At 49.8% G+C, this 26896-nt stretch overlaps 2 protein-coding genes across 6 annotated transcripts in view; both read left to right on the forward strand.

Moving 5' to 3' along the window:
* The first annotated feature begins 1795 nt into the window (after positions 1-1795).
* On the forward strand, positions 1796-7407 carry CHRNG (cholinergic receptor nicotinic gamma subunit). The gene is made up of 12 exons (XM_045867319.3): positions 1796-1953; positions 2149-2288; positions 2546-2590; positions 2770-2879; positions 3386-3541; positions 4306-4403; positions 4694-4894; positions 5093-5207; positions 5420-5534; positions 6239-6455; positions 6676-6809; positions 7085-7407. The coding sequence occupies exons 1-12, from the start codon at positions 1905-1907 to the stop codon at positions 7256-7258; spliced, it is 1554 nt and encodes a 517-aa protein (XP_045723275.1). The 5' UTR covers positions 1796-1904; the 3' UTR covers positions 7259-7407.
* A 1924-nt stretch (positions 7408-9331) lies between these two features.
* The window catches only part of EIF4E2 (eukaryotic translation initiation factor 4E family member 2), a 29846-nt gene continuing 12281 nt past the window's right edge, over positions 9332-26896 (forward strand). For 2 of the 5 annotated variants that reach the window (XM_045867730.3, XM_045867727.2), the window contains exons 1-6: positions 9332-9488; positions 16474-16588; positions 18214-18348; positions 23506-23610; positions 24806-24958; positions 25056-25192. In XM_045867730.3, coding sequence (XP_045723686.1) covers positions 9469-9488; positions 16474-16588; positions 18214-18348; positions 23506-23610; positions 24806-24958; positions 25056-25192 — 665 coding nt within the window. In that variant the 5' untranslated portion in view covers positions 9332-9468. Of the gene's footprint in view, positions 9489-14468; positions 14593-16473; positions 16589-18213; positions 18349-23505; positions 23611-24805; positions 24959-25055; positions 25193-26896 lie in introns of those variants that run through there. The other 3 variants (XM_064587256.1, XM_045867729.3, XM_064587255.1) reach the window with 3 other exon arrangements.

Below are 26896 nucleotides of genomic sequence, written 5' to 3' on the forward strand. Positions count from 1 at the left end.
ACCTAGATGCTCGGTGGGGAGAGCTATGCTTGGGAGTGGGGCCTGGAGCAGGATTGAACGCAAGGACAGAAGTAGATGACCGGGGAAGGCAGGTAGCACCACTGCTGTCCCCCTGACCCCAAAGTCCTGGTGAGGACAGACAGGAGGGACTTGGGGCTGTGGAGGGCTGGGGTCTGAGCCAACCTCACACAGATCTCCAATGACAGGGAGCAGGCTGACTTCCAGCTTACTGAAACACACTGAAATGCTGCAGACATCATTTGTTTGGGGGGAGCGGGACACGTCCTCAAATGGCGCTTTTCCTCCAGCCCTCAGATGGATGCCTCCACTACCCTGTCCCCCAGGATGCCCAAGGGTGGGTAAGCACTTACGGGAACCTGCATTTTCTTTGTCTTGCGAACTTACTGGGACATCCTGACCTGTCTGCTTGGAATAAATGGTCAAAAGACAGGTAGCCTGAGCCCATGGCCCCAGCTGGCAACAGGCTCTCAGCCCCACCCTTCCCCTGACCTCAAACTACAGAGTGGATGGAGTGTGTTTTCTGGCCCTTCTGGGCCCCCTCATCTGACTTTCTAGGGGCCACAACCTTGACCTTATCTGCCTGTCCTACTGAACAGTGACTTACTGTGAGCCACTCAGGCTTACCCCTGTTTCCCTGGCAATCCCCCACTGCCTGCCTGGCCTGGGGCCTGCCACATGCTGGGGACTCCCTAAGTTTGTGGATAATTTTTCTTTTAAGATTTCATTTACTGGGACGCCTGGGTGGTTCAGTCGGTTAAGCGTCTGCCTTGGGCTCAAGTCATGATCCCAGGGTCCTGGGATCAAGTCCCACATCGGGTTCCCTGCTCAGTGGGGAGCCTGTTTCTCCCTCTGCCTGCTACTCCCCCTGCTTGTGCTCTTGTGCTCTCTCTCTGACAAATAAATAAAATCTTAAAAAAAATAAGATTGTATTTACTTATTTTTGCAAAAGAGAGAGAGAGAGTACGTGCCAGTTGTGGGGGGGAGGGGCAGAGGGAGAAGCAGACTCTCCGCAGAGCGAGGAGCCAGATGCGGGATTCGATCCCCGGACCCTGAGATCATGACCTGAGCCAAAGGCAGACACTTAACCGATTGAGCCACCCAGGCACTCAAGTTTGTAGATAATTTAAGAAATAAAGAGGCCACACTGAGGAGCCCCTATTCAGAGGTCGTTCTGTTCCCAAGAGCCCCAAATTCCAGATCTTCTTCTTTTTTTTTTTTTCTTTTTCTTCAGCCCTCCTTCCTTCAAAGCTTACCAGGCCCATGCCCCATGCCTCAGAGCCTAGGAGGACCCTGAACTGGCACCCTAATTTGCATTAAGGTATCAAAGCCTGTGGAACATAGTGCATCTCTCATAGGCTTTGCCTCCAGTGTCTTGGCCCAGTGGAGTAACCCATGAAGATGTTAAGCTGGTGGGACAGGTTTGTGGTCCTCAACCATGTCACAGAGAAACTCAGGTATAGAACATGCCTCCATACCTCCCCAAATCCTGACCCCCTGGAGGAAGTAGAAGGAGAGAGCCCAATTCAGGGCCTTCCTCACACTCTGCCTCCCTCCCACATCTTCTGTCCCTGGCTGTGCCTTCAGCTCCCCCGACGGAAGGAACAGGGGCTGGGACAGCGGTATCAGAGAATGGGGATGGAAGTCGGGCTGTCTCTGTTGGGGCAGATGGGGCCCCTCTGTCCCCTCCCCAGCCCAGGTAACCTGAGCCTGGCATTTTGTCCATCTTGGAACAGCTGACAGTGCTGTGCTCAGACAGCTGGTGGGGCTGGGCTGGCCTGGCAGGGCTGGGAGCATGGGCTGTTACATGAGACCCAGAGTCTATATCTCTCTACCCTGAGCTGGGAGCTGTTGTCCCACCCGCCACTGTAGAGAGCTGCGGCACCATGCTCAAGGGCCCGGGGCTGCCACTCCTCCTGCTGGCTGTCTGCTTGGGTGTGGACACAGGGGATCTGGGGCCTGGGGAGGCCTGGAGCAGAGATCCAAGGCCTCAGGGGACAGAGGGTCCGGAGGGTTATTGAAGCCTGTCCCCACGCCCAGCACCCTACTTCTCCACATCACACCTTCTTGTGGCCTCCCCTCTTTCTGCCCCAAAGGCCCTGTACCCAGGCTCAGTGCTGTCTGTTGCAGGAGCCGAGGGCCGGAACCAGGAGGAGCGTCTGCTCGGGGACCTGATGCACAACTACAACCCCCACCTGAGGCCCGCTGAGCGTGATTCGGACGTGGTCAACGTCAGCCTGAAGCTCACCCTCACCAACCTCATCTCCCTGGTGAGCCACCTATAGGACAGTGGGGGAGACAGAGGCCCAGTGTACCCGGCCCCCGGGACCTGCTGGGGAGAGGCAGGGGTTGGCTCTAGCAGCCAGGCGGGGGAAGGACTCCACAGGTGGGAGGCTGGGGAGCTGGAAATCTCCCACGAGGGCTGCCCAAGAGGCTGCCGTCCTATAGCACCCAACGGGGGCCTATAGGGACTAACATCTGGAGAGGGCAAGTGATGGGGGTTCAGCCTTCTGTTCTGCACCCTTAGAATGAGCGAGAGGAGGCCCTCACCACCAATGTCTGGATAGAGATGGTAAGAGGCCACCCTGCAGTCCTTTTCTATCGGGGCCCCCACCCTCGGGTCCCAAGGCCCTTAGAGCTGCCTGCTTTCCCCCGCCCCCTCCCTGCCTCCTCTGACCCACCTGGGCTAGGCTCCTATTCCTGGGGATGGGGAGGGGGTGACTCGGCCTGGCAACCCCACTCCCCCTGCAGCAGTGGTGTGATTATCGCCTGCGCTGGGACCCACAAGACTACGAAGGCCTGTGGGTGCTGAGGGTGCCATCCACCATGGTGTGGCGGCCGGATGTCGTGCTGGAGAACAAGTGAGGCGGGGTGCAGGCGGCGGGGGGGGGGGGGTACAAAAGGACACAAGGGTAGGGCCCGGTACGATGAGGGGGCTCTGGGGAAAGGGACAGGCGAACGGAATGCAGACCAGGGAATACTGGCTGGAGCAGGTGCTGCTGAGGGGAGGGCCGGGCCGGCAGGCCTGATTCTCGGCCCGCTCCATCTCCTCTGGGCTGGGTTGTCTGGTGGGCTACTGCCCTCCCTCGAAGCTCTCAGGAGTCAATAGGCATGAAACGCTGCCCTGGGGGCGCCTCCAGCGCTTTGAAAGAGCTGAAGGGTTGTTAGTACCACGGTGACCAGGCCCTGGGGAGGAGGGGACGGGGCGGAGGAAGCCCTCCGGCAGGGAGGTAGTGGACCCCGCGAAGGGCTGCTGTCCCCAGGCCCCAACCACGCAGGGCGAGGGCTGGCCTGGGGTGCGGGACTCGGGCGAGCCGGGGCTGCCGGGGACGGGAACCCCCAGCCTCAGGGCCTGGCCTGTGTGCAGCGTGGACGGCGTGTTCGAGGTGGCCCTCTACTGCAACGTGCTGGTGTCTCCTGACGGATGCGTCTACTGGCTGCCGCCCGCCATCTTCCGCTCCTCCTGCCCGGTCTCTGTCACCTACTTCCCCTTTGACTGGCAGAACTGCTCCCTCGTCTTCCAGTGAGGCCATTTACTGGGGGGGCCCAGGGAGATTTAGATTTCTGCCCTAAGAGGAGCCTGGCTGGGTGGGGGACGCAAGGCTTCTCGCCAGGGGTCCGACCCCGGCTCTCAGGGACCCTCTGTGCCCGTCTCAGGCCCAGACACCCGGAGATGCCCACGTCCCTCCCTGCGAAGCCGCAGTCCCCCCGCTCATCCTCCTTCCCTGCCTCAGTTTCCCTGCCTGTGCCCCAAGGGAGGAATTAATGATCGGGGTGGGTGGGCAAGAAGGCATGCACGAGTGTCTCCCCACACCCCCTGGAGAGGTGGAGGCTGTCTCAGTCTCCTCATCTGGAAATGGGGGGAAAGGAGGTCTGTGTGAGGGTTTTCCCATAATTTAGAAGAGCGGTCTTTTTACAAGGAGACCCTCCTTAACAAACAGACCAGACAGGGACAGACGGCCGTTTCTGTGTTCTAACCATTGGTCCCTCCTGCTCTGGAGGCAGTGGAAGGGAGGAACGGAGTGGCCCTGGGCTCTTAACATCTGATGAGGGCACTGAGCTGCAGCTTCGTGGCCCTTCCCCAAAACTTCCCTGACCCCCATGGAGCCCAAGTCCCCTTCCCACCCCCCATCTCATGGCCAGGGTTCTGTGGAGAACTCGCAAATTCCTGGCTGCACTTTTTTGAGGCAATACTGCCCACAGTTGCCCTCAGAGGATCGTCTGTGTGACCTCAGACGTGGGTCTACAGACACTCAAATGTCTCCCCCTTCCCTCCCCATCTCCCAGGTCCCAGACCTACAGCACCAATGAGATCAATCTGCAGCTCAGCCAGGAAGATGGTCAGACCATCGAGTGGATTTTCATCGACCCCGAGGCCTTCACAGGTAACCTCCTCCCAGGACCCCTGCTGGACGTGGCCTCCGGGGCAGGGCCAGACCAAGCTCAGACCCCCTCCCATGTAACTCAAGATGAAAACCACAGTAAACCATAAAACATGTATCTTTAAAAGCCCGGCACGGTTCTCTTTTCCCCATGCTAATATCTCCAGTTTGGGGGGCTGGGGATCAGGTATCCAGGCTCCCTGGATGGTGCTCCTTTGGGCCCACGCCAGCCGCCCTGCAGTTAGGTGACCGGGGCTGCACTCCCTGCACCCACCCTGGCCTGCTGCCCACAGAGAATGGGGAGTGGGCCATCCGGCACCGGCCGGCCAAGATGCTGCTGGATGTGGCAGCACCCACCGAGGAGGCGGGCCACCAGAAGGTTGTCTTCTACCTGCTCATCCAGCGCAAGCCCCTCTTCTATGTCATCAACATCATTGCGCCCTGTGTCCTCATCTCCTCGGTCGCCATCCTCATCTACTTCCTTCCGGCCAAGGGTACCTGGAGCCTGTGGGAGGGGAGCTCCAGCCTCAGGTGGCAGCACAGGGACTAGCTGGGAGGGCACAGGGTTGAGGCGCCACACACAGGACCACCTGTCCCGGGGACCAGGGCCACTGGGCTCCTTGTGGGGTGAGGGAGGTGCCCCACGGTAGGAAAGTTGAGATCTGCTCTGAAGGCCTCTTGGTTATGGGCAGCGGGGGGCCAAAAGTGTACCGTCGCCATCAACGTGCTCCTGGCCCAGACTGTCTTCCTCTTCCTCGTGGCCAAGAAGGTGCCCGAGACGTCCCAGGCAGTGCCACTAATCAGCAAGTAAGGCTGGCCCTCATGCCTACCGCCCAGCTCCTCCCCTCCCTTCCCCGGAACTCGGGGCACTACCCTCCTGCCACTCCCACCCCCACCACCCTCAAGGGCAACTCCTCACCCTGAGGAGTCTGGGGGAATCGGCTGCTAAGGGTGGGGGTGCATCTGGAGATGAAGTGCCAAAGGGCCAGCCCCGCCTCCTGCCCACCCAACCCCAACAGGTACCTCACCTTTCTCCTGGTGGTGACCATCCTCATTGTCGTGAATGCCGTGGTCGTGCTCAACGTGTCTTTGCGGTCCCCCCACACACACTCCATGGCTCGCGGGGTCCGAAAGGCAAGGCCCCTCCCTGTCCACTCCAGCATCCTCCTGTCCAGTCCTCTCCACCCCCTTCCCCTTCCCTACTCACCTGCCACATTCAGCGGCAAACCTACCCTGTGTGTATCCTGAAGCATGTGCCCAATGAATTAATATAATGCTGAGTGCTTACTATGTGGCAGGTGTATTATGCATCTGAATGCATTTGATCGTCGTAGAACTCCTAGGAGGTGGGTATTAGTCCCATCTCCATTTTGCAAGTGAGGACGCTGAGGCACAGAGAGATTCATTAGCTTACCCAAGGTAGCCTGGTGAGGAAGCAGAAGCAAGATTCTGCCCAGGCAGTCTGGCTGGGGAGTCTGTGTGACCTGCAGCCCACCTGCAGCAGGCAGCTAGGACCCTTGTTGCAAATGCAGATCCTCAGGCCCACCTCAGGCATCCTGGGCCAGAACAAGGGGGGTGGGGCCCAGGAACCTGGGTAGCAAGTGTCCTGGTGATGCTGACATGCACACAAGTTGGAGGACCTAGGCTCAGTGTCTGGTACAGAACAGCCGAGCTATTCCGGGGTCAAGCCACTGACCCTCGTGTGCTGCCTCTGGGCTCCCAGGGGCTTAGGCCCTTCGTGCCAACCTTCACCTTTTGCTCTGAAGCCCAGCCTGGCCGCCCACATGCCCAGGTCTGCTGGCCACTAAGCGAAGCCCACCAGAAAATCCTCTCTCCAGGTGTTCCTACGGCTCGTGCCCCAGCTGTTGCGGATGCACATTCGCCCACTGGCCCCAGTAGCTGTGCAAGACACCCAGCACCCGCTGCAGAATGGCTCCCCCACAGGATGGTCGCTCACAGCTGGGGAGGAGGTTGTTCTCGGCCTGCCTCGCAGTGAACTTCTCTTCCAGCAGTGGCAGCACAATGGGCTGGTGAGGGCAGCGCTGGAGAAGCTAGGTGAGGCCGGGGGGCGGGGGTGGGGGACGACACGGGGGATACTCCTCCCCAGGGACTCCAGACTGGGAGGGCTACCTGTCAGCCAGAGCACCAGGCACAGCAGATGAGTGTTGGTAAGTGTCTGGGGTGGGGAGAGAGAAGCTAGGGCGGCTCAGGAGAGATGACCTTCTCAGACTATTTCTTCTCCACTCTATTCCCAAACCTTACCCTGTCTCCCCAGAGAAAGGCCCGGAGCCAGGGCAGAGCCAGGAGGTGTGCGGCAGCCTGAAGCAGGCCGCCCCGGCCATCCAGGCCTGTGTGGAAGCCTGCAACCTGATTGCCCTCGCCCGGCACCAGCAGAATCACTTTGAGAGCGTAAGGGCGACTGAGTGCCCAGGGAGGGACTTGGACCCGAGACGGGGGCATGATGGGCAGGGTGGCCACGGTAGGGCGATGGGATGGGAAAAAGTGGAACTGGGACATCGGGGCCAGGGGACTACGGCAGAAGCCAGGCTAAGGCCTGGAAGTAGGTGTGAAGGGCCCAAGGCCGTGGAGGATAGAGGCCTGCTGGATGGCCCCGGATAGCACAGTGATCCAGGGCAGGCTTGGTGTCACTGCTGGCCATCCCACACCCTGCCTCCCACCCCCAGGGGAGTGAGGAGTGGTTCTTGGTGGGCCGCGTGCTGGACCGTGTCTGCTTCTTGGCCATGCTCTCGCTTTTTGTCTGCGGCACTGCTGGCATCTTCCTCATGGCCCACTACAACCAGGTGCCTGCCCTGCCATTCCCCGGAGACCCCCGCTCCTACCTGCCCCCACCTGATTGAGCCAACCACCCACCAACTGCTGCTAGACACGTGGAGTCTTATCTGCTGTGTTCTTCAGTGGCTGAGGTCATGATGTGCTCTTTGGGAAGTGCCCCTCAGGGCCATATGAGCCAATGGCCCGGAGAAAAGCATGGGAAATAAAGAGACGGAGCTGGAGTCCCGGAGTGGTTGAGAATGGCTGTGGGCAGGGTGTGCTGTTGGGGTCAGCATCCACGTGGCACTGGCTAGCTAGTCCCAGCAATCCCCTCACTTCAGCAAAGCATTAGCAACTCCCATCATTTCTTTTTTTTTTAAGATTTTATTTATTCATTTGAGAGACATAGAGAGATAGAGCGTGAGCGGAGGGGAAAGGAAGAGGGAGAAGCAGAGCAGGGAGCCCGACTTGGGGCTCAATCCCAGGACCCAGCAGAGATCATGACCTGAGCCAAAGGCAGATAGATGCTTAACTGAGCCACCCAGGCACCCCTCACTCCCCTCATTTCTGAAGCCCTAAGGACTCTGTCTTGTATAATGTCCCCAACTAGGCAAGGTCCCATCCCTCCAGGCCTGGGCCTCCTTTCTTTTTTACAAGATCCCCACAGACTCCTAAAGGAGGGAGGTCAAGAGAGATGTGGAGAGTAGCAGGCAATGTTCTCTCGAAAGAATGGCAGCAGCCCACCCCAACTGGTATCTCCTTCCCCCGCCTTCTGGGTGCTATAGGCACCCAACACTCACGGGCACCAGTGACCTTTGCATTCATATGCATTTTTTTGTCATTGATCATAAAAGATCCATGAGTTAAGAGCTCCTCACGTCATCATGGACAAGCAAGAGTCACTATTCCCCCACGTTTCAGATGGGCAAATTGGGGCCCAGATTAAGAAGGGCTTCCCAGAACACTGGTGGCTAAATAAAGTTTGGAGTCCAGAATTCCCAACCCAATTTTAGACACTCTAAGAAAGGTTCTATGGCCTGGAAAACAGACCCCTCTTCCTTCTCTTCTCAAAGGCCAGAGCATTTGCGCTGGTCCCAAAGGATGCTTAAGACAAGGAAGAGCTAAGCAGAGGCTGGGAGGTAACTGGAAACCGCTGGGCTTTGCCTTCTGAGAGGACACCCTGACCAGCCTCCTTTGGCCCCACTTAGGAAACAAGATGGCCAGCTGAGGTCTTCCTGGGAGAGAGGCAAGGCCCTGCTTTGAGAGTACAGCTGGGGCCTGAGTTCTGTTGGTGACAAGACAACTTGAGCAAGTCATTTGTGCAACAAGCCCCCCCCACCCCCACCCCGGCTTCCAGCCTCTGTTTCTTCATCTGTAAATAGGGGTACAGATTTCAGTTCCTATCTACCCTCATCAAAGGATCAAAGGTGCAGGTGAAAGTGATTCAAAAGTGTGAAAGTGCCACATAAGACCCGACAACAGGACATTGTTGGGGGGAGGGGAGAGGACCCCGGAAACAACCCCCTCCCCCAAGTACAGGGTTGCTGGCTTTGAGGCTCAATCACCAGCAGGTTCACTTCATTAACTCCAGTTTATGTGCGCGCTGCCCCGTGTATTTGGAGCAAGACACGTAGATCCGTGAGGCACTTTGATGATTGTGGGCCCATCTGAGGTTCCTGAAAGTGTCTCACTAGCTTTGTCACCCGCGGTGAGTCTCTCAACTTCTCTGCCTCAAAGGGCCGAGATGAGCTCTTTAGCTCCAGGCGCAAGTAAGCAAAAATTTACAATACTAATGTCGGGCGACTGTCTAGCGCCTGACACTGATGATCCCGTTCGATCCACACCGCAACCCGAAGAGGCAGGTACTGTCATACACAGTATGGCCAGTACCCAAGAGGAAACAGCCTCGGGGAGGTTAAAACAGAGTCCAGGATCCTGCAGCCCGCTCTGGGGCTGGAATCGGGACTGGTACCGAGCAGTGTCCAGGGCCCGCACGGCCAGCGACGCGGCTCGGCCTCTTTCTCCGAACCGCCGCGGCAGGGGGTCGGGGCGCCCCCTCCGACACGGGACAGGAACCCGGGCGGCGCCAAGACGGCGACCCGCACGTCCGCCGAGCCCCGCGCCTCCGCGCAGCCGCCGGGAGCGGGCGTCCGAGGATACCCGCCCGACACGGGGGTAGGGCGCAGAAGTTCCGCTGCGCCATGCGCAGCCGGAAGTAGCCGGGCCCTAAGCTGGGGGGAGACCCGGCGGAGCGGAAGTCACTCCGTGAGGCAGTGGCGACGGCGGCGGTGAGAGGATGAACAACAAGTTCGACGCGTGAGTGGCGCGTGGCCGCCCCACGGGGCCCCTTCCCCCGACCGTTCCCCGCGCCCGCCCCCAGCGGGGCTGGCGGCGGCGAAACTCCCCGGCGCCGTCCTCCCTCCCGGGCTTGGGCTGCGGGCCTCGCGGGCCCAGGCGGCCGGCGGGGAAGAAGAGGGGGCTGGGGAGGCGTGATGCAGGGGTCTCGGAGACGCCGGGACGTGCGAAGCGCGGGGTCCCGGGGAGGAGGCGGCCGTGACGCCCGGAAGGAGATTTTTGGACGCCCCGCCCCGGTGGGTGCGGGTGGCCAGCGGCGTGGAGGGGCGGAGACCGCGGCGGTTTGGGTGTTTCCGCAGCCTGGCTGCCCTGCCTCTGAATCCGGCTTTCCGCACTCTCTAGCCTGGGCAGGTCACCTCGCCTCTCTGAGTCAGTGTTCCCTTCTGCAGAGTGGGGATGGGAACAGCCCGGGTCGGAGAGTTGGGAAGATGCAGGGAGGTAATGTGGCTCTTGGGCCTAGGGGCTGCTCAGTTACGGAATGCTCCTCGTCTTCTCAGGCTTCTTCCTACTTCCTTTCTTCTCCCTCTTTTCCCTTCCAACACACTCACCGGGAGCTGCTCTGTTTTCTCGCCCAACGCGCACACTTGACGTTGCCCCCGTCTCCACTTCGTGTCTGCACTATCTGGTTCCTAGTTGCAGCGTTAGTTGGAAGTGCGGAAAAGAAATGCAGAGTATTTTTGCATGTTTCCCTCTAGCGATTGTATTTTGAGGTAGCTTATGTTCTTCTCTCTCTTGTAACAGTCTAGTAAATCTGTCTGATCTCCAGAGAGCTAGATTTCCAGGCCCAGACTCACCAGTTTGCCAGTAATTTGACAGTAGAAGGGTTGCCCAGCCATTGTTATCTAAACCACGTTAGTGGTTAGTGCCCTGCTGCTGCACGGGTGTGTTGTGATAAGGATCAAATCACACGCAACAGGTACTTTGTAAATTGCTCATAGTGAGGAATAAATGTAAAGTGGCATCTCTGTTTATTTAGGTTGTGACCCACTGCTGATGGAAATTGGGGTTTTTCCAATACAGTGAGTGCTGATTGGCAAATTGAGGAGTCCTGGATTCCAGCACTCTAGGCAGCTCCTCAGGAATGTTTCCTGGTTGCTCAGAAGTCTCCGGGACTTGGATAAAGTCTGGCTGAACGTTTCCCCAGCCTGCTGCTGAGCTGAGCCCATCTCAGTACAAACAGCCACACTCCCTCCCTCCCCGCCCCATTTGTACTCCTCATCTTAAGTCTCTGCAGCACCAAATTCCAGATCTAAGTCCTCCCTCAGTGGAGCTTTCTGCAAACCCTATACCCCTTCCTCCACTAAATTGAGCAGATCAAAACTTCATCTTAGGAAGACACTTTATGGTTTATCTAGCCCAGTCCTGCCAAAATCATTTGGGGATCTGCAGGAAGCTAATTTTTTTTTTTTTTTAAGATTTTATTTATTTTTTAGAGAGCGAGCAAGCGAGAAACAGCATGAGAGGGGAGAGGGTCAGAGGGAGAAGCAGGCTTCCCGCTGAGCAGGGAGCCTGATGTGGGACTCATTCCCAGGACCCCGGGATCATGACCTGAGCCGAAGGCAGACGCTTAACCATCTGAGCCACCCAGGTGCCCTGCAGGAAGCTAATTTAAGAATGGTAGTAATGGCTTCTGTAGGTATCTTGGCTTGATACTTTTCACATATTATTTCTACTCCTAACAACACTGCAAAGGGGATTATGTTACCTCCTTTCACAGATAGGAAAATGAGGCCCTCTGAGGTTAAGTAACTTGCTCACAAAAACAGGAAGGCCCATGTGGCGGAATTCAAATCCAGGTTTGTTTAACCTTGGTTCAAGTACCTCTTGACAAAAATTAACCTGGATCAATTTTTTTTTAAAGATTTTTTTTTTTTTGACAGAGACACAGCGAGAGAGGGAACATAAGCAGGGGGAGTGGGAGAGGGAGAAGCAGGCTTCCCGCGGAGCAGGGAGCCCAATGTGGGGCTTGATGTGGGGCTCGATCCCAGGACCCCGGGACCATGACCTGAGCCGAAGGCAGACGCTTAACGACTGAGCCACCCAGGCGCCCCTAACCTGGATCATTTTTAGTTAGTTCTAATTATTAAGTATTCGTTATAGTGAGTCAATTTTTAAAGATTTTTTTAAATTTATTTGACAGAGATACAGCGAGAGAGAGAACACGAGCAGGGGGAGTGGGAGAGGGAGAAGCAGGCTTCCTGATGAGCAGGGAGCTCGACATGGGGCTCGATCCCACATGACCTGAGCCGAAGGCAGACACTTAACAACTAAGCCACCCAGGCGCCCCTGAGTCAGAATTTTTTACCATCTCCTAGCAATGCAGGAAAAAAACCAAAGCTTTCCTTTATTTGAAATTAGCAATTAGAGACCACGCTCCTGCCCCTGGTTTTGAAGTTTATTTGTTTAAGTGATCTCTACACCCAAATGGGACTCGAACCCACAACCCCGAGACCAAGAGCTCCTCTGACTGAGCCAGCCCGGCGCCCCAAAAATCTGCAGTTTTTAGACTGTTGTTACATGTTGGCTTCCAATTTCTTCACATCGTTCCTAAGGACTGGTGCCAGTTTGCCAGCATCCTAAAAGTCCAGTTCCTGGAGCTAGGTACTGTAGTCTAGTCTGATAAGCTCAGGTTAAAGAAGAACTCTAACCTCCTCTAGTGTGTGGGCTCAACTTCTGTGAGTGTAACCTAGGACTGTAATTGCACCCCACCCCCCCACATCTGTCAATTCAGTTAGCTACCACTGTCATTGATCCTGTTGATATGTAAAACCCTAAGATGCTTTCACTGTTCTGCAGTCCCAGACTGATTAGTTTTCAGATTTAGATGCCATACTTGATTTTGTCATTCTTCTCTCTTTGCTAGCTTTTGGCCCTTTCTTAAAGTATTGTCTGAGCCACCTGTTTGGCGCTCATCCTATTCTGCCTTGTATGGCTTTGATTTGATTTGATTTTTAAGTTTTTATTTATTTGAGAGAGAGAAAGTGCACACAAGCGGGGGCGGGGGGCAGAGGGGAGAGGAAGAAGCCAACTCCCCTCTGAGCAGGGAGCCCAGTGTGGGGCTAGATCCCAGGACCCTGAGATCATGACCTGAGCTGAAGGCAGACACTTAACCAACTGAGCCACCCAGGCACCCCTATTGCTTTGATTTTAGAAGCACATTCATTAAACATGTTTATTGTCTGCCTCTGTCTGATGCTGGACATGTAGAGATGAATTAGACCAAGTTCCTATCCACAAGGAATTGGTCTAGTTAGAGAGTATGAGGACAAACCTGGGCAGAAGTTTGATGAGCTGACTTAGGGCCACTCAGTCTGGATAGCGCTAGAGATGCTAATTGCCCTCCTGATTGTATCCTGACTCAAATCCAGCTTCAAGCTGAGAAGAGTAGCCTCTGGATGATAGGATGCAAGTGATTTGCCTTAAGTATAGGCTTAGAGGGCAGGGTAGTTGGCTAGCTCCACTCTTAAGAAATAACACAAGATGAAGGTCCATTAGGATTTCCTTTTACCATCTCTGAGGGGAATCGGGAAGTGTGGTCCAGGGATCTCAGTAGCACTGTTTCTTCTCAGATATAATTACTTTTGCTATTCTTTTTCTGTTTCCTAGTCGTGATTAGCAGCAAAGAAAGGAACTTATGTTTTTCTTGGGGCTAGTAAAATGAGAGATGTGGGGTGACTACCCCTCTTCAAGATTTAAAGGGAAGGGACCCCAGAGGATATAGTGGAGGCTGGGAGGTAAGAAGAAAGGGAAATGGTTTGAGTCCTGAGGTGTGCCCTTAAGACGAGAATTAGGAGCTGTCTTGGGCCTACTCAGTATAAAAAACCATGAGATATTTTTGATTGGGAGCCAGAAAATTAGCCATGACGTTACAGCTGAGACAAGTACAAACATTTATATGGTGAGGTTCAGAAGAGGGGAGCCTGATCCAGCCTAGGGAGAGATTAGGAAATTTTTTTTTTTTTTTAAGATTTTATTTATTTAGGGGCACCTGGGTGGCTCAGTCGTTAAGCGTCTGCCTTCGGCTCAGGTCGTGATCCCAGGGTCCTGGGATCGAGCCCCGCATCGGGCTGGCTCCCTGCTCCGCGGGAAGCCTGCTTCTCCCTCTCCCCCTGCTTGTGTTCCTTCTCTCGCTGTGTCTCTCTCTGTCAAATAAATAAAATCTTTAAAAAAAGAAAAAAGATTTTATTTATTTATATGACAGAGAGAGAGACAGCGAGAGAGGGAACACAAGCAGGGGGAGTGGGAGAGGGAGAAGCAGGCTTCCGCGGAGCAGGGAGCCCGATGCGGGGCTCGATCCCAGGACTCTGGGATCACGACCTGAGCCGAAGGCAGACGCTTAACGACTGAGCCACCCAGGCACCCCAGGAAATATTTCTAAGAGAAAGTGGCCCTCAGCCCGAGTCCTAAAGGACAAGTTAAGTAGGGGAGGAGGGGCTCTCCAAGAAGAGACCACAGGATGAGCATAACAGAGGGGTGAGATCAGGGAAACTGCAAGTAGGTTGATAACACGAGAGTGGAAGGAGTTTGTTGGGACCAAGCAGGAGGTGATACTGGCCCATACAGAGCAGGACCTTTGTAGCAAACTGAGGCCTGAGTATGTGTACCTCATCCCCTCAATCAGGTCCTTGGGGACAGGCACTCTAGCATCTGATACACACAGTAAGTGGCTTGGTAAATGTGGGACTTGGTGCTCTACAGGCTCCTTTAGAAAAGTAAACCAACTCAAGTTTAATAAAGGGGAAGGATATCCTAAGCACAGATAATGTTCTCCCAGAAGTCTGGGGAGGTCAAACTAAGTCAGTGAGATGGCAGCATCACAAACAAAACCACTTTTCTATCTACTTTCTCTGCTCCCTTCCCTTTCTCCCTACTGGCTTTCTTTGCTCTTGTTCATTGTCTTTCCCTCATGGCTTTTCTCATAGGGGACCCATATGATTGCCCCAGCTCCTCAATCTGTGTGATCTTTCATCTCCTGGATAAAAAGCCAAGGAAGGAATCTACTCATAATTTTGAGCAAGACCATGGGGCATCAGTTATTGGCCAGGCTGGAATGCCCTTTGTTCAGGTACCCTTCATAGTCATGCCTTGACCAGAGTGGGGATGGGGTCATTTATGGCATGGTGCACCTGAATATATCCTACAGCTACAGCTGTGAAATGAGCAGAAGAGGCACCTAAACACATGGTTAGTGCATTCTAATATTTATTGAGTGCTTTTTATGTGCTAGGCACTGAAAATTCACGGGCAAAAGAAAATGCAAAATGCTTTGCAACATGTTTCTGTAGGTATGTAAGGTAATATCTGTGTTATCATTTGAGCATTTCTAGTACCTTTCTTGAGGATTACCTAATTCCATTTGACTAGTCATTAGAGCCAAAGGTGATTTTGGAGAAGATCCATGATAAGCCAATGGTCCAGCTCTAAATTAAATGACATTCTTATTATCTTTTTTTTTTTTTTTTAAGATTTTATTTATTTATTTGACAGAGACAGAGACAGTGAGAACAGGAACACAAGCAGGGGGAGTGGGAGAGGGAGAAGCAGGCCTCCTGCCGAGCCGGAAGCCCGATGTGGGACTCGATCCCAGGACCCTGGGATCATGACCTGAGCCGGAGGCAGTCGCTTAACCAACTGAGCCACCCAGGCGCCCACATTCTTATTATCTTTGTGAATTCACCTTCTGTTTATCTTTTTGTATGAATCCAGTGAGCTTTAGATGTACCTGAAAGCCTTAGGGTAGTTTCACTGCTTCTAGAAGGATAGTACCTACTGTACATTTGACCAGTCTTACCAGGCAAGAAGACATTCATTCCTTCTTTCAGACATTTCTTTTCTTTTCATTTAACATTGATTCATCATCTTGTGCAACATGTTCGGGCAACATCTTCTTGTCCTCGGTGCTGGAGATACAAAGATTAATAAGACTGTTCTAAGAGATCCCTCCACTTAATAGGGAAAAGCAGACACGGGAAGAATGGCACCTTAGGCTAAGGGGCAGTGTTTGCAGACAGCACAGCTGCAGAACTATAGTTTGCTTTGGGAGATGGGGAGGGAAAGAGGGTATCTGTAGGCAGGAACCAGATTCTAGAGGATCTTAAATTTCATTGTACTTTATCCTGCAGGGTGGGCATCAAAAGGCAAGGGACAGTTGGTGGTTTTAAGAATGGAAGTTAAATGATTAGGTTTGTGTTTATTTTTTTAAGATTTATTTTAGAGAGAAAGAGCGAGCGCACGCACACGAGTGCCAAGGGGAGGGGCAGAGGGAGAGACAGTCTCAAGCAGACTCTGCACTAAGTGTGAAGCTGGACGTGGGGCTCAACACAGGGTTCAGCCTCACGACCCTGAGATCAGGACCCTGAGATCACTGCCTGAGCTGAAACCAAGAGTCCGATGCTTAACTGACTGTGCAACCCAGCTGCCCCTCAGATTTTCATTTAGAAAGATGCTGGTGGCTATGTGGAGGATGGATAGAGAGTGGAGATGATTTGTATCAGACCATTTAGGAATTTATTGTGATAACTAAGATGACAGAGAAGTGGGCCTGAGCTAAAGCAGTGGCAGTGGGGAAGGATAGGAGAGATGGTTAGAAGAAGTGTCGAAAAAGATAAGTAAGTTTTTAAACTTCATTTGAAATGCTAAAGCATTTATATAATCCAGAAACTCTTACTATTGATTCATTATTTTTGCCAAAAAAAAACCCCACAATCCCTTAAACTGTTTGCCTCTTGCTTCTTTGCCTGTCAAAAAACTGGAAGACAGTGTTTTTTTGGAATTCCTCCTAACTGCCTTTCTACACTCCCTTGCTCTTCCCTCATCTTTTGTACATCTCTTTGCCTGTATTTTGAGGAGGGTTGGTTATATGGTAGTTCATTTGACCTGGTGGCTTTGTTAGGTAAGCAAGAATCAGCTCAGTCATGGCCTAACATTGTTTTGCCTTCCCATTCAGATTGAAAGACGATGACAGTGGGGACCATGATCAGAATGAAGAAAACAGCACACAGAAAGATGGTGAGAAGGAAAAAACAGAACGAGACAAAAGTCAGGGCAGCAGTAAGAGGAAGGTGAGTTTTGTGCTGTATAGATAGAATTGTCTTTGGACTTGGTTATCTTGTGGATTCTGTTATGTTAAAGATACCGGATTAACTTGATGGCACCCTATTTTGGAATATCTGCTTTTTTTTTTTAAGGGTTTACCCACTTATTAGAAAGAGAGAGAATGCATGTGCACATGTGCTGAAGCAGGGGGAGGAGCAGAGGGAGAAGGGCAAACAGGCTCCACGCTGAGCATGGAGCCCGATGTGGGACTCGATCCCAGGACCCTGGGATCATGACCTGAGCCGAAATCAAGTCAGACGCATAAATGACTGAGCCACCCAGGTGCCCCTGGAATATCTGCTTTTGTTCTCAAAAAAAGATTGTTGAGGGCGCCTGGGTGGCTCAGTTGGTTAAGCGACTGCCTTCAGCTCAGGTCATGATCCTGGAGTCCCTGGATCGAGTCCCTGCTCGGAAGGGAGTCTGCTTCTCCCTCTGACCCTGCTCTCTCTCATTCTCTCTCTCTCAAATAAATAAATAAAATCTTTAAAAAAAAAAAAAAAAGATTGTTGAATCACTGGCGTTCATGTTGGGAGTTAGAAATTTTCCCTTGCCACAGGATCTTGAGATGTTGCCTTGCTTTCCAGCATTCTCCCAGCACAAGAGATGAATCCTGGAGTTTAACAGGGCTATTTTTTGCTTCATAAGCTGCTGCTGAATATTTAATCCTATACATCCCTTGAAATTTTAGACTCTTTAGTCAGTATTAATCTAAGCTGAAAGTTACTTGGAAAGGAGAAAGTTTAGAGAATGAGAGATTGATGGATCAATTTCTTTCTTTTTTTAAGGTTTTATTTATTTGTCAGGGAGAGAGAGTGCACGCAAGCAGGGGGAATGGCAGGCAGAGGGAGAAGCAGGCTCCCTGCTGAGCAAGGAGCCTGATGTGGGACTCAGTCCCAGGACCCTGGGATCATGACTTGAGCCGAAGGCAGATGCTTAACTGACTGAGCCAACCCGGGTATCCCAGATCAATTTCTTTTTTGAAATATCAGAACAATTGTTTCTCTCATGAGGTTGAGGACTATCCAGATACAAGCATTGTAGGTGCTAAGAGAACACAAAAGTGAATGAGACTATGGATCAAGGGGCTTACATTTAATAGTAGCAGTAATAATGGTAGCTGACACCGAACACTTACTATGTGCCGGGCACTGTGCTAAGCACTTTTCATCTATTAATTTATTTGATCCTCTCAGCAACCCTATGATATGGTTGTTATTATTATTTCCTTCATTTTGCAGATAAGCAACAGAGGCAGAAACTGGTGAGGCAGCTTGCCCAGGTTACTAGCCAGTAAGTGATAAAGTGTCATAGAGGAGGCCAGTACTTGGCCTGGGAGTACTTGGCTGAGATAAGATATAAACATAAATACCTAAGATAGGAAACAGAAAGTTACAAACACCATAAGAACACAGATAAAATGTTACAGGAACTTAGAGTCAGTTAACCACTAAGTGGAATCTTGGGCATATTGCAGGTAATTGAAGATGTGTCCTTTTTGTGGAGGTGGTAATGGGTGACACTGTAAAATGTTTTCTGTGTCTCAGATCATGTGAAAAATGCCCCAGATTAACACACCTTGTTTAATTCACAGGCTGTTGTCCCTGGACCAGCAGAGCATCCCCTGCAGTACAACTATACTTTTTGGTACTCCAGAAGGACCCCTGGCCGTCCCACCAGCTCACAGAGCTATGAACAGAATATCAAACAGATTGGCACCTTTGCCTCTGTGAGTACTTACTGGTTTAATGTAGTGAGCCTTGGTAGCCTCATTGTGTTTATTTATTTTCCTGGTGACCTGTTTAGGATTCTGGTTTCTTTATCTGACTGACCTGAGTCCCTGAGGTCAGGTTTGCTCATTCTTAGATTTCTCATTAGACATCCATAAGTAGCATACATAGGTATCACAAAGTATGTGAATTGACAAGTTGACCGTAAGGGGACAATACAAAAATACAGGTTTGTTTAAGTAGATATGTATTGAGTCCTTCTTGCGTGCAAAGTGTCATGGAGGATAAAAAATTTTATAATACGCTGTATCTATTTTTATGAAGCTTGACAGTAAAGTCAAGAGTAAAATTCAAAAGTTTCTCTTGTATTAAGAACCTCCTATTAACGGGGCACCTGGCTGGTAGAGCATGGGACTCTTAATCTTGGGGGCATAGAGCTTACTTTAAAAAAAAAGAAAAAAGGGGCATAGTTAAGCGTCTGCCTTCGGCTCAGGTCATGATCCCAGGGTCCTGGGATCAAGCCCCGCATCGGGTTCCCTGCTCTGTGGGAAGCCTCCCTCTCCCACTCCCCCTGCTTGTGTCCCCTCTCTCGCTGTGTCTCTCTCTGTCAAATAAATAAATAAAATCTTTTAAAAAAAAAAGAAAAGAAAAAAGAACCTCCCATTAGGGTTTTGGATATGTTAGTAACTGTGCATAAAGTAGCATCTTCTTCCTGTGTTCAGAAAGAAAATGAAATCCTAATAATTGTTTTTGTAAGTACTGTCAGGGTCAGAAATAGCCCCAGCTGTGTCTGTCTCCGTCACAGGTGGCTAGGTTTGTGTACCCTGAAAGCTGTCTGCAACTAACACCAGTCTTGTTCAACCAAAATTTTTATGTACTTCCTACGTGCTGTACATTTGATGTCTGGGCAGAATCAAATGCAGGATTTGTTATTTTCTTGAAATTGTGGAGGTTTTTTCCCATTTAAAATGCAGACACTGGAAAAGGAAACTGTAACAGACAGTAAACATTACAATAAATTGGTAAAGAAGAAAGACCCAGTAATAGGCACTTGATGTAATTTCCTTTGATCATTATAATAACCCTATGAGATCAGTGATATTATCCGTATTTTACAAACAAGGAAAGTGAGACTTGGGTTAAGTATCTGATCAAAGTGTCAAGTCAGTCATAATCTACTTAAAGTGGAGGAGCCAGGATTGAAACTCAGGTTGGGTAGGCTGTAAAAGCTACATTCCAGAGCCCATACATACATACTCTTTCATTTACTCTTCCATTACACCAAAGTGCAAGTTGGGTGTCTCTAATATTTTTAATGTTATTTCTAGACAAACTATCCATTTATTACTAATCAGTTATATATTTGTGTGTATATATACATATCTGGTAAGCAGATTATCTGATTACTCTGCTGAGTTGATATAATTTCAGCCCAAAGCAAGGATTTTAGTTAGCCTGTGCTTCTTTCTTTCTTTCTTTTTTTAAGTAGGCTCCATGCCCATCATGGGGGCTCAAACTCATGACCCTGAGATTAAGAGCTGCATGCTCCACCAGCTGAGCCAGCCAGGTGCCTGCCTGTGCTCCCTTGTTACTGGTAGATGTAGGCTTTTTTGTAATACTAAAAATAGTTTGTGCACTGGGTGCATATTTGGTTCAAGAAATGTTTGTTAGATGAATTCACTAACAGTTCTAAAATGAATTAAGACCTTGTCCTTAAAGAAGTAAGTCATTCCCAGGGATTTTAATACAGGGAGATAGTGAGAAGTGCTATAGGGAAGGCATGGCTAAAGTGCTCTTGAAGTTCAGAGGAAAGAAGGAATTAATTCCAACTTGGGGAAAGCCTCTTTGGAGGAGATGGGCTTAAAATTAAACTTAACGAGTCCTAGCTGGCTCATTCAGAAGAACATGTGACTCTTGATGTCCTGGTTGTGAGTTCAAGCCCCACATTGGGTGTAGAGATAACTAAAAAAAATAAATAAACTTAAATATATATATGTATAATATAATATATATAATAAACATATAATATATATATAATTGAACTTAAAAATTTGAACAGGAGATATGAAAAGAACGGAATTGTTGGTAAAGGGAATAATAGAAATAAACTTTTGAAAATATCAGTGCGTTCCTAACATTCCTGAATCTATCACAGAAATGTTGATGACCTGCCATGTGAGAAAGTTAGACATTACAGGGAAGGTGGCAGCCCATTGTGTTCTGAACAACTGGATGAGCACCTGGAGGGTCAGAGAAGATTGAATTTAGGGTGGGATGGGAAGTTTTCATTCAGGATTCTGTTCAGTTATTTGGGGGTAATTGTGAATATTTCTAGCATTTTTTTTTCCTTTTAAGAAAGGCATATATAAATTTACTCCGCTTGTTCACAAAGGGTTTTCTTTTCTTTTTTTAAGATTTTATTTTATTAGCGCACACACAAGTGGGGGGAGAGGGGTAGAGGGAGAGGCAGATTCCCTACTGAGCAGGGAGCCCAGCATGGGGCTCCTCATGTGGGGCTCGATCCCACGACCCCAAGATCACAACCCGAGCCAAAGGTGGACACTTAACAGACTGAGCCACCCCAGCACCTCTCTTTTCTTTTGGCATAAATGTTGAGTTGACTAGAGCAACATCATCAGCATATCTGGGGTGTCATTCTTCCAGACTCAATGGCTATGTGACCACGGTGTTTAAAGTTGGCTATCATGTAAGTCAAGGCATTAGGAAGTGTCTCACAATATTAGGTTCCTCACAGAGAAATAATCACACTGTGGAACCTTTTATCAAATCTAAAGCAGTATTTCTCAATGCTCCTTAATCCTAATATTTGACCATATTTAAAAGTTCTTGAAATCAGGGTGACTAAGAAGGCAGTGTCTTAAAATGGGAGAGCAGTGGACTTGGGGATCACATGGCTCATCTGCTCTGGTGCTGGACTCAGGGCAAGGCCAGTTCTGAAACCATTTTCTCAACTATAAAATGAGGAAGGTAGTTGAGATTATTTCTTTTTTCAAAGATTTTTTTGGAGAGAGAGTGTGTGTGCTAGTGAGGGGAGGGGCAGATGGAGAGGGAGGGAAGAAGCATACTCCCCGCTGAGCACAGAGCCCAATATAGAGCTCGATGTAGGGCTCCAGGACCCCAAGACCATGACCCGAGCCAAAACCAAGAGTCAGATGCTCAACCAACTGAGCCACCCCGGTGCCCCAAGATTATTTCTGAAGTCTTTTTTTGTGCAGCTCACATTCTGAGTCTGAACATTTATTTTTTTGTTTCAGTGAGGAGTTTCAGAAACCAAAATTGCCTAAAGAGAAGGAAGAATAAATCTTTTAAAGCCTAATAGTATTTCTCAAGTTGTTTACTTCATCTCTCTTGTGATTTGGATATAAGATTATGACTATGAGATTCCATAGTCTGGCTATAAAATTGGAAGAGACCAAACTGCTGATAAAGCAATGCTTGATCGGGGGATTGGGGGTGGCTGGTATACTTTCTTCCTAACCACCCCCACCCCCAATTCCTAATTCACAGTGAGCCACAGGTTCTAGTGGGTGCATTTTGTTTCTTCCCGCTGTGTCAGGGTGGAAAAAGATGATTGCTCATTTAATACATATGGCCTCTTACTGCCCCCAGTTGCTGTATACAGTTAAACGTAGTGGTTGTTGAGATGCGGCACTGCTTCAGAATCCTACGAATGGCATTTGTTCCTGACTTCTTCGTAACATGAGACAGTTCCCGTGTTCCTGTTCTCTAGAGGAACTGGAGGAACAGCCACTTCATAGAGTGTAAGGTCTCTTTCTCCTTAGTTGCCATCCACATCTAGAAGTATGACCTGAATCTCTGTCTACTCAATACCCATTTTCAGCTACACATTATGGTGTCTTGCTGGGCGTTTGCTGAGAGCCTCCTCATTGGTGTATTGGCAAATACCAACTGACTTCACACTCTTCCACGTTTTTTCTTTCTTCCTAAAGTGTGCCTCTTCACTAGCCAGTACTTTGTGGGTGTCCCCTGTGAGTTACAAAGGACTAGGGAAGTAAGGTCTCCTTATCATGGCACTACTGAGAGAAACGGGAACAGCTCGATGAGTAGAAATAAGCATGTATCTGATAGACAAATAATGTCGTTTTCTAACAGGATTATGAAAGAGGGGCAAGGATTATGAAGGAGGGACAAGGAGAAACATAAGTTTTCTAGCTAAGAAGAGGGACTTAAAGCCCAAATATGAGACGCTGAGTTCTGTTGGTTTTGGCTATGGTTTTAGAGTAGTGCGTGTGGTTGATCCCATCACTTACGCTCAATAACCAAACAGAAGTAAAATGTATTCATTGTAGTTAATGCTGTATCTGCCAATAAACCAGTCTTTGAGAAGTGATCAAACTTCATGGGGATGTGATGTACAGCATGATGACTGTAGTTAATAATAATGTATTTTTTAAAAAGTGATTTGGTTCTAAAAAAAAATACATTCAGGCTGAGGTTATGTGGCACTTCATATACCTCAAGACTAAAAGGATTCCACTGTGTTGGGACACCTGGCTGGCTCAGCTGGTAGAGTGTGACACTGTAAGATTTTATTTGCTCACTTGACAGAGCCGAAGTAGGGGGAGCAACAGAGGGAGAGAGGGGAGCAGCAGAGGGAGAGGGAGAAGCAGGCCCCCGGCTGAGCAGGGAGCCTGATGCGGGGCTCAATCCCAGGACCCTGGGATCACGACCCGAGCCGAAGGCAGATGCTTAACCGACTGAGCCACCCAGGCGCCCCGAGTGTGAGACTCTTAATCTCAGGGTCATGAGTTCAAGCCCCACATTGAGCTTAGAGCCTACTTAAGAAAAAGAAAGAAACTGAAAGGATTCCACTGTGTAAAACAGGGTCCTCTTACAGCATGTGATGCTTATCCTGGGGCTTCCACAACTAGGGCTCCTGGCTGAGGCATTTTCCACCTAAAGAGTTTTTTCTTGTATCAACAATATTGTATCTTTATACTTCCCATGCAACCTGCCTGCCTTCCCACACACTTCCCCAAATGAGAATGTGTCCTCCAAAAAGTAGAGTCTGTAGCAGAGTGTCTTCCATGTTTATGTTCTTCGCCTAAATCTCATACTCATTTAAAGAAAAAGGAAAGACACATCTTTTGTGCTCTGGGGCCTTCTCTCTACAGGTGGAGCAGTTCTGGAGGTTTTATAGCCACATGGTACGTCCCGGGGACCTGACAGGCCACAGTGACTTCCATCTCTTCAAAGAAGGAATTAAACCCATGTGGGAGGTAAGCCTGGAGGACCTCAGACCACTGTTCTGAATGTTTGGGTTTTTTTTTTTTTAGCCTTGCTAAGGGTAAAAGTATTTGAAGTCTCCTCTCAGAGCTGCATCACTGTTTGGTACATCCTTGGAGCCAGGACCTCTGGGAAAAGGCACTGACGTCATTGCTTGTCAGTGTGTTTACAAAGATTTTTTTTATCACTAAAATGGTATTATAACAACATTAAAGGACTTTTTTTTTTTAATTACCCTTATTCCCATCAAACTGGTTGTTTGTGTGGGTGTGTGTGTGATTGAAATGGGTAAAAGGTAAACTTACTGACAGGCAGTAGCTGGAGACCCAGAGCTGAGCTCTGTGATCTCTTTGCTGTAATCCATCGTGTGTTCTGATGCCAGGGCATTTTTTTAGAAGACAAATGTGAACACACACACACACCCAACTATAGGCCCTGTGCAGCTCTGCATTGCTCACATGATCTTGCACTCACTCACCCTCCAGGCCTCATCTCCCAGCATGCCTAGGCCTTCCCTTCGGTGCAGCCAGCCTTCCTCTTTGCATATCTCCCTGACACACAGTCCCACTTTGTACAAGGCCATGTTTTTCTCGATGCCTACAGACCCTTCACCTGCTTTACCTGCCTAACTCTGTGTCCCTCAAGACCTAGCTTAATGTTTCCTCTTCTTGAGTGTTTCTGTCTTGTTCTTCTTTAACTTAGTGTATCTCTGTTACAGCAACACTTGTCAGACTCTACTGCTGTGATTAGTTTTCTTGGCTGTCTCCTCCACTTTCTTGTATCAACAGTACCAGACTGGATCTGGTAGAGACTGTGGCTTCACGTGTGTGTGCTTGAGACGTAGTGACACTTGGTAAATTTTCAGTGAAGTGAGGAATGATCTCTGTTTGAAATCTGACATCACTTTATTTTGGTTCCTAAAGTAGTTCGAGAAAAAGAGGATTATTTTTAAAGGGTCAGCTTAGCCATTCATTGTTATGGCTTGTACCAAGGATTCCCACCTTCTTCTTTTCTTCCCATTTCTTGTCTCCCTAGTCCAAGCACCATTTTTCCTGTAAAGTTGAATAACTGGAAAGTGACAAGACATCTTAAGTGTTCAAGGGATCCCTGGCTTTTTTCCTGCCTTCATACAAAAGTAAAAGACCTGCGAAACCACATTTTAACTTTCATGCTTTCTCTCTTGTACAGGATGATGCAAATAAAAATGGTGGCAAGTGGATTATTCGGCTGCGGAAGGGCTTGGCATCCCGTTGCTGGGAGAATCTTATCCTGGCCATGTTGGGGGAACAGTTCATGGTTGGGGAGGAGATCTGTGGGGCTGTGGTCTCTGTCCGGTTTCAGGTAAGCCACCCCATAGGCAGGTCTGGTGTCTTGTGTTGCCTTTGCTCTCCTCACTGCCTCTGGTTTGCTTTGACGATTCCTTCTGTTCCTCCTATAGGAGGACATTATTTCAATATGGAATAAGACTGCCAGTGACCAAGCAACCACAGCCCGAATCCGAGATACGCTTCGGCGAGTGCTTAACCTACCTCCCAACACCATTATGGAGTACAAAACCCACACCGACAGCATCAAGTACGTGTTGGGGGTGCTTGGGGGGCATGTCCCTAAGCTTAGGAGAAGTAGGTCCTCAGCTGGGCCCGGAGGAATATGGTCGTACAGGAGCCTGACTTCTGGAGAAGGGACAGACCAGTCTTCCCCTCTAGTGCTTCTGGCCACTTGTAGCAGTTCTTTGCTGGTGAGGCTCCCTGCCCACCTACACTGTGGGGCACTTTGTATCAGAGAGAGCCCTTCTGCAGAATCCCAGTTGCACTGCCTGGGCTTGCTTTATTTACACAGGCTGTCTTGTCTTTCATTCACTAACCACTATCTTAAAATGAAAGACAAAGTGCTCTTCATTTTCTTGCTGTTTTTTAAGATAATTTCACTGAACAATCCAGTCCTCCTCCCTCTCCACCCCTCACCCCACTTTTGCATGTCTTTTTAACCTGTTAGCGTCAGTCTGTTTTCTTTGTCCTGGGAAATTGACTTCTTACTGGGAATGACAACTCTATTTCCTTGTGTGTAGAGCTGAAATTGTAGAGGAAGCAGAATAGTGTGTTTGTGAGAGTAGAATCTAAGGGGGAAGCATGAATGCCAAAGGGGAAGTAAGCTTTGTGATCTGCCTAGTACTCGGGGTACCTAGAGTTGGATGTCCACAAATGAGAATCACTGGTTAGGGTTGCTCCTTCAGTGATCAAAGTCATATTATGAAGAAGTTGTGGGGAGTGGCTGTCAGGTTTTCTCAAAACTGGAGGGAGAGCTTAGCCAACTAGGAGTCGGGACTTTTAGGTTTAACTCTCTCCTTTGACTCCAGTATCAATATGTGCCTTTGGCAAGTCTCTGCCACTCTGCTTCAAGTCTCCCCATCTGTAAAATGGGGGATAATAATACTTTACCTAACAGGGTTGTTGTGAGGCTGATTTAATCTTTGTAATTGAAGGTCCTCAGGTGGAGAATGCTCTTACAGGGTGAAGTATTATTATTGCTATCATCGTCATCATTAGTAATAATATCATCATCATGTTATTCTTATTAAAGACTAGTAATGAGCCCAGTGTTGGTGTTCAGCAGGCAAACTATTTGGGAATCTTTTTCCCATGCATTCACAGAGAATGTTGTGGGTGGAGTTGGCTTAAACCAGCTAAGTGCCAGTTTTTTACTGGGAACACTGCCACAAGAGTTGGTCCATAATGAGATGGCTGGCTGTGACTCATCCATAGCCACCAACAGTTATTAGCCAGCCATGGCCCCAATTGCTTGCCTTAGCAGTCCTGAGTTAGCATTGTTTTTCTCTAGGTAGATTTCCCCATTCTTCGTTCTGGGAGAGAATAGTTTCTGCCCTCCAGCCAGACACAGCCCAGGCTGGAGAGATCCACACCTACTTTTTCTAGGACTCATTCGTTCAAGGTTCCCAAATGCCCTCCACCCCCCTACCCCTCAAAAGCAAGCTTTCACCTGGCTAGGAAAGGGAAAGAGGTATTTTTCAACTCTCCCCTCTCCACTGTTCTCCCTCTCTAATACCCTGAGGCGGTTCTTCCTGACTTTTGTAGAAATATGAACCAAGTCCTTACAGAGTCTAGGAGAGCCCTTGGGCTTTTTGCCTTAGTCTGCTGCTCTGCTGCTTTATCAAGAGATCTGCCTAGCACTCCAGCCCTGCAGCTATAGAGACCAGAAACCCTCCTTGAGTCCCAGATGCTACTTTCCCTCGCGTCTCCCTCTCTTTCCTCTCCCAATGTG

This window comes from Mirounga angustirostris, unplaced genomic scaffold, assembly GCF_029215605.1.
Source record: "Mirounga angustirostris isolate CCGP_5_RB_7025 unplaced genomic scaffold, mMirAng1.0.hap1 SCAF_3, whole genome shotgun sequence".
NCBI lineage: Eukaryota > Metazoa > Chordata > Mammalia > Carnivora > Phocidae > Mirounga > Mirounga angustirostris.

Coding starts and splice junctions, on each gene's coding strand:
- CHRNG (XM_045867319.3), top strand. CDS start 1,905: ATGCTCAAGGGCCCGGGGCTGCCACTCCTCCTGCTGGCTGTCTGCTTG. Junction 4,404..4,693: donor CGACCCCGAGGCCTTCACAG/GTAACCTCCTCC, acceptor TGCTGCCCACAG/AGAATGGGGAGTGGGCCATC. Junction 6,810..7,084: donor AGCAGAATCACTTTGAGAGC/GTAAGGGCGACT, acceptor TCCCACCCCCAG/GGGAGTGAGGAGTGGTTCTT.